This window comes from Lynx rufus, unplaced genomic scaffold (genome assembly GCF_022079265.1).
Source record: "Lynx rufus isolate CCGP_SWC_20201006 ecotype Redwood Valley unplaced genomic scaffold, mLynRuf1.p SCAF_7, whole genome shotgun sequence".
Classification (NCBI taxonomy): Eukaryota; Metazoa; Chordata; class Mammalia; order Carnivora; family Felidae; genus Lynx; species Lynx rufus.
The window spans coordinates 141,739,387-141,751,611 of record NW_025814889.1 but is presented as its reverse complement, the minus strand read 5'-3'; the positions used below and the strand labels follow the sequence as shown (position 1 = coordinate 141,751,611).

Genomic DNA, 12,225 nt, shown 5'->3' with positions numbered 1-12,225 from the left:
CCCTCTTTATCCACAGGGGATACATTCCAAGACCCCCAATGGATGCCTGAAACCATGTATAGTACTGAACTCTATATGTACTGTTTCTTCCTATCCATACTTACTTATGAAACAGTTTATGAATTATGCACAATAAGAGATTAACAACAATAATAAAATAGAACAATTATAATAACGTACTATAATAAAAGTTATGTGAAAAGTTATGTGGTCTTTCTCTCTCAAAATATCTTATTGTGCTATATTGACCCTGCCTCCTGTAATGTGAGATGATAAACTGCTTATCTGATGAGATGCAGGAAGGTGAATGACCTGGGCACGTGATGTGGCATGAGGCTCCTACTGACCTTCTGATGCTATGTCAGGAGAAGGATCACCTATTTCTGGACCAGGCTGACTGCAGACAAGGTGGAACTACTATATGCAAATATTCATAGCAGCCTGATGTCTAATAGACAAAAAGTGTCAACAACTAGTATGTCCTTCAGAAGATGAACAGTTAGACTGTGGTCCATCCACAATCTGGACTACTCCTCAGTAATAAAGAACTGTAAAGAGTCCTTATCCTGTAGAAACACATATGGGAATATTTACATATAAAATAATAGAATATCTGCGATTTGCTTCAAAATAATCTGGAATGGGGGTTGGTAACAGGGGGAACAGAAAAAATAAGATTGGTCAGAAACACACAACTGTTGAAGCTGTGTGAAAGAAACACCAGGGTTTGTAAACTATTTTCTCTTTAAATGTGTGACATAATCAGGGCACCTGGGTGGCTCAGTGAGTTAAGCATCTGACTTCAGCTCAGGTCATGATCTTCCGGTTTGCGGGTTTGAGCCCCGCGTTGGGTTCTTTGCTGACAGCTCAGAGCCTGCTTCAGATCCTTGTCGCCCTCTCTCTGCCCCTCCTCCTCTCACACTCTGTCTCTGTCTCTGACTCTCTCTCTCAAAAATAAATATTAAAAAACAATTTTTTTTTAATGTGTGAAATAATCTATAATGAAAAGTTAAGAAAAGGCAGTAGGTCCTTCCAGTGCAGCCCGCCTTTCTATGGAAACATGTGATGAAGCACTTTGGCCCTATCCCAGCAGACCCTAGAACCACGTCAACTCCTGGGTTATTGATACAGAACTCTGGTGTAGCAATACCACAGACTCCATGTCTGCTAAAAAGAATATGGTAGCTCTAGGGGCGCCTGGGTGGCTTGGTCAGTTAAGCATCCGACTTCAGCTCAGGTCATGATCTCACGGTCTGTGGGTTTGAGCCCCGCGTCGGGCTCTGTGCTGACAGCTCAGAGCCTGGAGCCTGTTTCAGATTCTGTGTCTCCTTCTCTCTCTGCTCCTCCCCTGTTCATGCTCTCTCTCTGTCTCAAAAATAAATAAACGTTAAAAAAAAAAAAAAAAAAAGAATATGGTAGCTCTATAAGAAAAGATGTACAAAATCTATTTCTAAGTGAAAAAAACAATTTGTAATATTCAGAGTAAATCATTATGTGACAATAAATAATAAATACATATTAATATGTCTTACAGGGGGCGCCTGGGTAGCTCAGTCGGTTAAGCGTCCGACTTCGGCTCAGGTCATGATCTCGCTGTCCATGGATTCAAGCCCCGTGTTGAGTTCTGTGCTGACAGCTCAGAGCCTGGAGCCTGCTTCGGATTCTGTGTCTCCCTCTCTCTCTGCGATCCCCCACTCATACTCTGTCTGTCTGTCTCTCTCAAAACTAAATAAAACATTAAAAAAATATATTTAATATGTCTTACAGGAAAAGAACAGGAAAAGAAGAACATCAACTAAATAATCAACAGTGGTTGATCTAGAGTATTAGAGGAGACCGTTCATGTGTTTCTGTCTTGTTTAAATTCATAGAAATGTGCTACATGTTTGTCAATATAAGAAATACCTTTAAACAGTGCATTTCATATTATTTTGATGCACTGGACAAGGGAAGAAGACAGAAATATTGTTAAGAAGCAGTAAAATTCAGCAAATATCTGAAAGTAGCAGAGGAATATTTTGAAGCTACAGACAATTATGAGCTGAGATGCAAGAGCCAGACTTGAAAGGTCTTTGGAATTTCTACCACTACCCGAGAGCCACAGTGACCCCCACTACCCATCAGTGACCCCCTCCACTACTGACAGCCAGTGACCTCCCCTCAACTAGCCAACAGCCACAAGCCACAGTGACCACCCCCGACCACTACACGACAGCCACAGTGACCCCTGACTATCTGACAGCCAGTGACCCCCCCCACTACCTGATGGCCAGAGTGACTCCCTCACTATCCAATGGCCACAGGGACCCCGCCCCCACCACCACCACCACTGCCCAACAGACACAGGACACCCCTACCACTCCCTGCCTGATGGCCACAGTGCCCCCTGCCCTCAATCCTCGCAGCACTGTCACTAGTGTGAGGGACTCCCTGTCGCGTCCTAGAACCACTGCCACTACTAGTAGCCTCTCTCACTACCTGCATTACCGCCACTCTTCACTTATGCTCTGACTGGTTCAGAAAAAGATCTGAGGTGAGGTAGTCCTCTAAGATCCCTTGCAAAGCTAAGATTTAAGGTCCTATGAAAGGTACGTTCCACTGAACACTTACAACATGCCAACAATTTCTTCGGGTGAATGATGGTATGCCCTGAAGGTCACACCTTCTCAGAATCCCAGACATACACACAAAATTTGGGTCTGTTCCCTCACCAGATATTTGATGATACTGAACACTTATAGTTAATGTTTTTGGGACGTGATAATGCAATCTGCTCAGCAAAGTCTTGTCCCCTCCTAGAGATATGTTTAAAAGAATTTTTTAAAGTTCTTATATTTTATTTTTATTATGTTTTTAACGTTAATTTATTTTTGAAAGACAGATAAGACAGAGCATGAGTGGGGGAGGGGCAGAGAGCGATCCGGAGACACAGAATCCAAAACAGGCTCCAGGCTCCATGCTGTCAGCACAGAGCTCGACTCGGGGCTCAAAACCATGAACCGCGAGATCATGACCTGAGCCAAAGTCAGACGTTCAACCAACTGAGCCACCCAGAGACGCCCCATAAGTCCTTACATTTTAGAGATATATACCATAATAGTTTTTAAAATATTTATTTTGAAAAAGAGAGAGAGAAAGAGAAAGTGGGAGAGGGGCAAAGAGAAAGGTGGGGGGAAAGAGAGGATCCCAAGCAGGCTCCATGGTCTCAGCACGGAGCTCGATGTGGGGCTCCATCTCACAACCATGAGATCATGACCTGAGCTGAGATCAAGAGTCAGGCGTTTAGCCGACTGAACCACCCAGGCACCCCACCATAATATTTAGTTTTTAAAAAATTTTTTAAGGTTTAGAGAGACAGAGGCGAGAGACAGAGACAGAGAGAGAGAGAGAACGCGCACAAGCCAGGGAGGAGCAGAGAGATAGGAAGAGAGAGAATCCCAAGCAGGCTCCACACTGTCAGTGCAGAGCCGGATGTGGGGCTCAAATTCACAAACCGTGAAATCATGACCTGAGATGAAACCAAGAGTTGGATGCTTAACCAACTGAGCCACCCAGGTGTCCTTATACCATAATATTTATTAAAAATTATATGATATCCAGTATTTGTTTTGAAATAATCCACTGGGGATGGTAGGAAGGGATAAAAGGTGAATACTAACCAAAACTAACTGCTGAGGCTGGGGGCAGGCCTAGGACACCACCACACTGATGGCCCTGAAGCACAGGCAGCAGCAAGAACCCACTCTAAGAAGACCATGCTCCAGCTAATGAAACAAATGCACTCACTATTTTTACAGAAGCCTAACGCGAGAAGTTTTCTTTTATCTGCTTTGAAACAGTAAGTGTCCTCGACACATGGATACCTGCCACTCACATAAACAGAGCAGCAGATCTTAGAAGGTGGGCGTCCTAAGAACCTGTCATGATGCAGGTTTATCCCTATTCCTCATGCCTGTGACTGGTCAGGACAAGACATGCCAGCGTGCTCTGGAGTCCTGTGCAGCTCTCAGGGATGGCGGGAAGAGCTGCTTATTCCGGAGCCAGGCTGCAGAAACATCCTCAGAAAGCCACTTTCCTCATCAAATTCCAACTCACACCAGCAGCCCACACTGCTCCACCTGTGTCCCACAGAACAGTCGGAAACACTGTTCTCCAAGCCCTAATGATACAGTTTACACAGCGACAGCTGACAGAAAGAAATGTCAGCATCAGCTATGCCAGCCACCCCAAACCACACAAGCTTGACGGATCATTCACCTGTTCAGTCTTTCTTGCAATGAGGTTGCCAATGGTCTTGCTGAAAAAACTGGCGAGCAGAGGATTCAGAGGCGGCTCGTGGTCCAAGAAGTCGTAAAGAAGGTTCAGCAAAGTCTCATCCCCTCCTAGTCTGTCGTTGATCTGTGGCACGTCACATGTCAGCAGCTCACAGGCTGTGTTTGGATACCTAAGAGGGCACAATGCAAGCAACTGGAGGTGAAATTAGACTTCTCCAGCTCTCAGGAAGCTGCTTAAACGACCAGCCTCGTAGAAAGCAGGTCCATGGGTAAGACCAAAACACTCACAGACCTTGGAACGAAGTAAAAACGTGAATATTCTGTGACCAACTGGCATTTTTGACTACTACAAGCTCAATGTTTTTAACATGCATTCTTCTTGCTCCTCATACCCTACACTCTGGTATCTCACCGTTTCCGACTCTACTGCACTCTCTAAATAAACCTTCTGCGTCTTTTGGCATCTCCTCTCTCAAACCCTCTGCCCTTACACCCACCTGCCAGGGCTCTCACCTCCTGTGACCACACCGTTAGTGACACCAAGTCCATCGTGCGCACCCTCCCTCTCCATACCCTTCCTGTCCCAGCATACCAACAAACAGAACCAGCTTGTCTCTAGGCTAAAGAAAGGCCACATCAGGGGTCCCTGGGTGGCTCAGTCGGTTAAGTGTCTAACTCTTGATTGCGACTCAGGTCATGATCTCACAGTTGGTGGGATCAAACCCTGCGTCTCTCTGGGCTGACAGTGCAGAGCCTGCTTGGGATTCTCTCTCTCCCTGTCTCTCTGTTCCCTCGCCCACTTGGGCATGCTCTCTTGCTCTCTCACGCTCTCTCTCTCAAAATAAATAAACTTAAAAAAAAAAAAAAAGAAATACCAATATTGATGTACCAATACCAAATGATGTACTATTCACTTGATAAAAATGACCAGATACAAAATAATCTTTATCCCATCACATGTAATACCGTGACATCACTCTGCTCCCTGACTTACCTGATAGACGCAGGGTCACTGCCATTGCCCTGCAATGGGCACGGCTACCCAACAACCTGCCACATCCAGGACACAGCCCACAACAGCAGGGCCAGGAACAGTGCCTGGAGCCATATCCAGAAACATCTGGGAACGCAAGGGATCGTCCCATGGAGCTGACTGCCCTAGAGCACATCCGGCACAACCCAGGGCAAGCTCGGCAGCTTCAGGCACATCACCTAACCTCTCTGTGTCATTCTCGTTTGAATGTAGAGGTGCAAGTGCCCACCCTCCCCACAAGGATCAATATAAAACAGAGCAGTGCCTGGCACACAGTAAGCCCCGGGTCAAGGTCAGTCACTATGATCCTCCTGCTCCCGGCAGCCACCTGCACAAGCCCTAACAAAGGCCTGAACCAAAGAGTGGTCACTGTGGCCTGGCTAGTGAGGCCTGGGTTTGAGACCCTGGAGAAAACAGTTGGCAGAGTATGGCAGTCAACCACATGTGGAAGGGGGAAGAAATTGAGAAATCTAGGTCTGGCTAAGAGACGGGTGCTCCTTGTCAGCCCCAAGAAGAGAAAGCACCTTCTAGAGACCAGAGAAACAGGGCCGTGTGGGCAGGCTGGGTGTGATGGACATGAGGCATTCACAAAGAGGTGTCCCAGTTCAATACGCAGGCAGGCCCAGGCCAGGAGAGGTGTAGGCAGTGCCCAGGGAGGGGTGGGAGCAGTGCCCACCTCATGGGATGGTTACAAGGGTTGAATGAGTCGGCTCAGCCCTATGGATGTACACTGTGAGACCAGCATGGCAGAGAACACAGAGGCGCCAGGGGCAGGTCGTCAGAGAAAGCCTGCTCAGAGTCCAGGGCAGAAGGGCCAGGTCAGCGACCCTGAAGGCCAGAGCAAGACTTGTATCACACAGGCAGAGAGGTTCCCACCAGACTGCAAACAACAAGAGAAGACGTACCAATGGCACCAAAGAATCAAGTCCCAGAGAAAAGTATCGACTATTCCTTCAGGAGATGTTTCCAGAGCACAAGGAATGGTCCCAATCTGGTCTCCACACACAAGCAAATGTGCACACATGTGGCAAGCTGAGCTGTAAGGCACTGACCCTCTAAGGTGGAGGGACTGAGATAAAGTACTGCTTTAGCTCGTTCTAAGATTTATGCAGAGAATAGGAACTCCAGCTAAGCATGGCAGATCAAATATACAGGCTTGTTAGCATTCCCTCTCAAATTCCTACTCCAATAACACAGAGGAAAAAAGACAAGAAAAGAGAAGTGCAAATGATCCTTGGCAAGGCCCGGAGGACTGGTGTGGCACACCAGGGAATCGAAGTCTCAGGTGGCTACAGAGGGAGCACCAACTGGAAACCACTGGACACAGAGGCAGCAGCTACTGGACAGGGCAGAGGGCCTGGCTCAGGAGAGGAGTGGGCTTCCTGACCCTCTCTTGCCAGGACAGGACTCAGAAGTTATTCCCAAGGGCACCTGGGGGGCTTAGTCAGTTAAGCATCCAACTCTCGATTTTGGCTCTGGTCACGATCTCACAGTTCGTGAGATAGAGAGACCTGCACCGGGCTCTGTGCTGACAGCTCAGAGCCTGGAGCCTGTTTTGGATTCTGTGTCTCCCTCTCTCTCTCTCTCTGCCCCTCCCCTGCTCATTCTTTCATTCATTCTCTCTCTCTCTCTCTCAAAATAAATAAATAAATAACCTTAATAAAAAGATTATTTTAAAAAAGTGTCTCTCTTTTAAAAGGAAATAAGGGCTGGGGCTCCCGGGTGGCTCAGTCGGTTAAGCATCTAACTTTGGCTCAGGTCATGATCTCATGAATCATGAGCTCGAGCCCTACATCAGGCTCTGTGTTAACAGCACAGAGCCCGCTTCAGTTCCTCTGTCCGCCCCCCCCCCCCCGCCCCTCCCCTCCTGGTGTTTTTTCTCTAAGTAAATAAATAAACTTATTTTAAAAATTTTATGAATAAATAAATATAATAGAAATTTTTAAAATCAATTAAAGGGTAAGAAGATAAAATTTGAAGAAGCTTCTCAGATGTAGAACAAAAAGGCCGAGACAAGATATTAAGAGCAAAAATACGAAGAAAAGTATTAATTCAGGTGATCTAACACCTGATTAGAAATTGCAGAAAGAGGGGGCACCTGGGTGGCTCATCTGGTTACTAAGCATCCCACTCTTGATTTCGGGTCAGGTCATGATGTCCTGGTTCATGAGATTGAGCCCCGTGTCTTTCTCTCCTTCTGCCTGCCTCTCCTCTCTCTCTTTCTCTCTCTCTCTCTCTCTCTCAAAATAAATAACTTAAAAAGCTGCAGAATGAGGTAAGAGGGAAAACCGGAAGGGAGAAAATTATAAAAGAAGCAACACAAGAAGCTTCCCTGTGGGGAAGGCCATGAATTTATAGACTGAAAGGGCCCTGTGGTACCATGGAGTACCCCGCACAGGGACTGACAAGAACCCCAGGGCCAGCTTCACCGTGGTACAAATATGCAGCACTGTTCACAGCTGAGCCGACTGTTTACAAAACTCTCCTTGCTTATAGATGCTGCTTCTAGGACTGCCCTGCCTGACCCCGGGGGTGATCTCACAGTAGCAGGAGACTCCAGGACAACGGGACTAGACAAGGACCGAAGTGCCCCCTGGAGGAGAGAAAACCTCCGGCTGCATCTGTCCGGCTTTGTCAGCAGCAAGGCCAGAAGAGGAGCCAACCATGGAGTCTTCAAAAGGACAGAAAATGGCATCTGTGCAGAGTCTAAGGTAGAGGGAGTTTCAAACAAGCGTGAACAGAGAACAATGCACCGACAGGCCTCATCTGCAAACATCGCCCTTCACATCGTACTCCTCAGGAGGTTGCTAGAGAATACGACTCCCCACAGGAAGGAAACCAAAGACGATGACGAGGTCCCGGAATACGGAAGGTGGGCCGGGTTCTCAGAGTGAGGAAGGAGGGAACCCCTCTCCCCTCCAGACGCCTCCCGCTGTGCCAAAACTTGCTGCGCCCCGCGGGGGCAGGCGGGACGGTGATCCGGGCAAATGGGCTTAGCCAGCTTTCCTGCTCTGACTGTAGCACTGCAGGGTCTTCTGGGGGGTGTCCTTTCTGGGGGCTATCCTGCTGCAGCCCTGTTTCCTACCCAGCAAGCAGTTCTGACTGTGCAACTTGGAACAAGGAAGCCCACTGCCCAGAGTTACGGAACACACTCTCCACTGCACTCTGCAAGTAACTGCAGTGCTGTCTTGACGTCTGTCTGCTGGCTCTTTCGTCTGATTTCTCAAGTGGCTGGGAACTCAGCAGGCCAACTGGACAGGAGCCTCAAGAGAAAGACCAGGACCTCCTCATGGCTCTCAGGTTGGACCCAGTGGCCGAACTCTCCGCCCAGGGCTACTGCACAAGCCCTACCTGCCTGCAGACTCTGGCTTTATGCAGGAACAGCGGCTGCTGCCTGACCTCAAATTGGCACCCAGGGGCAGCTTCTCTGAAGCAGACATGGCTCCCACACATCCTCCCCTATGTGGACTAAAGTCCCCTCATAACCCAGCCTTTAGTCACGCAGGGGTGAAGCAGCTAGCCATGCTGCTCAGCCAGGTCTGCAGGCAAAGCCCTCGCTTCAAAAGCACGAAGGCCACAGGAGGCGTCGCTGCTGACCCCATCAGGCCGGCCATGACGGGCAGTTGCCTAGAGCCTTGAGATGCACAGGCAGTGCTTCTTGTACATCAACTTTACAGGAGCAGAGCCAGACTCACTCACTCACGTACGGTCTGTGGCGGCTCTCACGCCACATCAGAGCCGAGCGCCACAGCGGCTCCACTGGCCTGCGGTACTTCCTGTCTGCACTTTCAGAGCTGGTGTGCTAACTCCTGGCCGACGTCCCTACTTGTATCTTTCCCATCTTCGAAAACTAATCTTGACTCTACTGCTTTCTTACCTACCACCTCATCCATCTATCCATCCATCCTATTCCTTTTCTCAAAAAGGAAATTTTGGTTTAATTTTAATTAAAATCTAACTTTGGGGCGCCTGGGTGGCTCAGTCGGTTAAGCGTCCAACTTTGGCTCAGGTGGTGGTCCTGCAGTTTGTGGGTTTGAGCCCCACGTCGGGCTCTGTGCTGACAGCTCAGAGCCTAGAGCCTGCTGCGGATTCTGTGTCTCCCTTTCTCTCTGCCCTCCCCTGCTCACACTTTGTCTGTGTCTCTGTCTCTCAAAAACAAACATTAAAAAAATTTTTTTAAATCAAATTAACTTTAATTTTTTTAATTTTTGATTTTTTATGTAAGCGATATGTACACCGGCTTTCAAACTCAGACAGTTGGACAGGGTCTGTAAGGCGGAGCAGCCTCCAGCCTCCCGTGTCCATCCTCAGACCTGCGGTTAACCTCCGTGTTTCTAAATAAAATACAGATGCATTTCTTCATTTGTCACCCTCAGACGTTACAAACCAACCTCCCATGATGGAGGATGAAGACACAGCTCTCCTGCTCCCTGCCCCTCACCCTCTCTGTAAAATCAAACCACAATTCTTAAACCCAGGGCTTAGTCTACCCCGTGTGACTGTGCAGACACTGCTTACAGTGGAGCTGACGTGATCACTTCGGTCTCATTCGCTAACTTCTCTAAGTCCCCAGAGTCATGGTTTTCTCACAGCTTTGTTTTCTTGGCTTTGTGCTCAGGCACGAATTTTCTGACTCCCCAACTTTCTGACTCTGAACACAAATGTCTCCTGGCTCACTGATGCCACTCCAAGATCCTTCTGCCCCGATCCGGAACACATGGCCCTGCCCCTGCTCCCCATCTTGCCACCAGTGCCCTCTACACAGGGAGACCATATAACTTATCACCAAACAGGACACATTAGAGGTAAGAGGGTAAAAGGGATGGGGGACACCCACAGGGACGCTGAGACAAGGGGCACTGACCAGGCATGTCCCGTGCACAACGGCTTCCATCCGACTTTCTGCAGATGGCCACCACAGCCCTAAACCCGCAGGCTCCTCACCAACAAGCCCCTGCCTCTGTCTCGGGCTCTCCTCTGCCAGCATCTGCAGGGCTCCCTGTCAGAGGCTGTGACAGACCACCCTCACTGGGTGTCCCTAGATTGAATGTCCCCTGCACAGGCACTTCTCGTCACCCTCTCCAGCTTTCTTTTTCTCCTAAGACAAAAGTCAACAAAGACTTCTGTAAAAGTACAGAGAGTAAGTATTTTAGACAGTCTATGTTGTAACTAGCCAACTCTGCCCTTGTAGTCACCAAAGGCTGAGTGTGGCTGCCTTCCAACAAGACTTTCTTCATGGACAAGGAAATGTCAACGTGGTACCAATTTCATGTGTAACCAAGTATTATCCTTTGATTTTTTTCAACCATTTAAAAATGTAAAACTATTCTAGGGTGCCTGGGTGACTCAGTTGGTTAAGTGCTGACTTCAGCTCAGGTCATGATCTCGCGGTTTGTGGGTTCCAGCCCCGCGTCGGGCTCTGTGCTGACAGCTTGGAGTCTGGAGCCTGCATCTGATTCTGTGTCTCCCTCTCTCTCTGCCCCTCCCCTGCTCACACTCTGTCTCTCCCTCCCTCTCTCAAGAATAAACATTAAAAAAAAATTTATGAAAAAAAATTTAAAAGAAAACGTAAAACTATTCTTAGCTTGCAGGCCATACAAAAACAGGATTTGACCTGTGGGCCACAGTCAGCCAACCTAAGACTTTACCACCATCCACTATCTGGCTGTCTACAGACACTGGAACCCGAGGGGTACCCTGTCTGCACCCATTCCCACTGTGTCCTTAGTCCCAGGCTCTGCCACTCTGTCCTATACTCTCATTCACACACCTCTGTCCTCACCCCCAGCCCTAGCCACACCACCACCGCCCTTCTGTCATCTCCTAACATGCTGGCCAAATGCTGAATGGAACATTTTAGGAAAAACTCTGAGAATGGTCAGTACTACTCACGACATGGCCTATTTCCTCTGATCCCAAGTCCCCATGGTCGAGCAGTCAGATGCCACCCACCCCTCCTGACAGGCCATCTCACCAGGCTGGGACCTACTTCCCACCAGTGTGCAGTCCCATCTGCTTCTTTGTCATGGGGTCAGTCTTCCCTCAACACATGCACTCAAGACACTCAGAACACAGCATAACTCAGCACAACTCACGATGAGAAATCACACACACAGAGATTCAGAAATCTCAAACCCCACAAAAACAGACCCCACGGGGAGTGGCCTCCTTCCTTCTCAGATGGGGTAAATGTTTAAAGTGGGCTTTTTTGTCAGAAGCCCTGGCTCTGGCCGTCCTCAAATGCTGCCCACCAGCTCCCTGCCTGCCCTCCCTGCAGCCCTGCCCAGCTCTGGGCCCCCGTCAGAGCCTCGGTACATACTTGAAGCGGACCTTCTCCTCCATGTCCAGAGGTGGGTCCTGTGTGATGAGGCTCACCAGCTCCTCCATACACTGCTGCCTGCAGAGGAAGCCCAGCAGCTTCTGGTTCTGAGCCTTGCACTCCTGTAGGACGTCATCTTCGTCCAGTAACTCGCGCAATGTCACGTCCTCCTTATCCAGCAGCTTGTCGACATGGGACGTGGTGTTCAAGTCAAACTTCCAGAACATGGTGACGGCCACGAAGCTGCAAGCAAAGATTTGAGGGTCACTTCCCCCAAGCAGTGTGAATCCACCCTCAGAAAGTCTACACCAAAGCCCATCGAGTCCGTCCCCGGCATGAGCCAGGGCTGGAGGGTGCTCTCCCCAGGAGCTGCCCTCAACACATCTCCCCGGGTCCAGCTCCACAGCCGGCAAGAGCTCCCCAGCTCCCAGCGCTGAGCCTGTGCCTTCTCTGGCTTCCCTCTCGCTGGCTCACCTTCCCTGCTCTCCTTTCCCACCCAATGCTGGACATACCTTCAGTGCTCTTACTCTCTTCCTCCACTCCCTGAGGCCAGCACATCCCATGTCTCCCATGAGTCAGCACTGGGGATGCCCCTCCAC

At 49.0% G+C, this 12,225-nt stretch overlaps 1 protein-coding gene across 6 annotated transcripts in view; it reads right to left on the bottom strand.

The window, feature by feature from the left end:
- Positions 1-12,225, bottom strand: part of PPP6R2 (protein phosphatase 6 regulatory subunit 2) — an 84,502-nt gene that overhangs the window by 27,396 nt on the left and 44,881 nt on the right. For 5 of the 6 annotated variants that reach the window (XM_047066645.1, XM_047066647.1, XM_047066646.1 and 2 more), the window contains exons 3-4: positions 11,627-11,869; positions 4,258-4,444 (exon numbers count right to left, since the gene is read on the bottom strand). In XM_047066645.1, the coding sequence (XP_046922601.1) occupies positions 4,258-4,444; positions 11,627-11,853 (414 nt within the window). In that variant the 5' untranslated portion in view covers positions 11,854-11,869. Of the gene's footprint in view, positions 1-4,257; positions 4,468-11,626; positions 11,870-12,225 lie in introns of those variants that run through there. The other variant, XM_047066650.1, reaches the window with a different exon arrangement.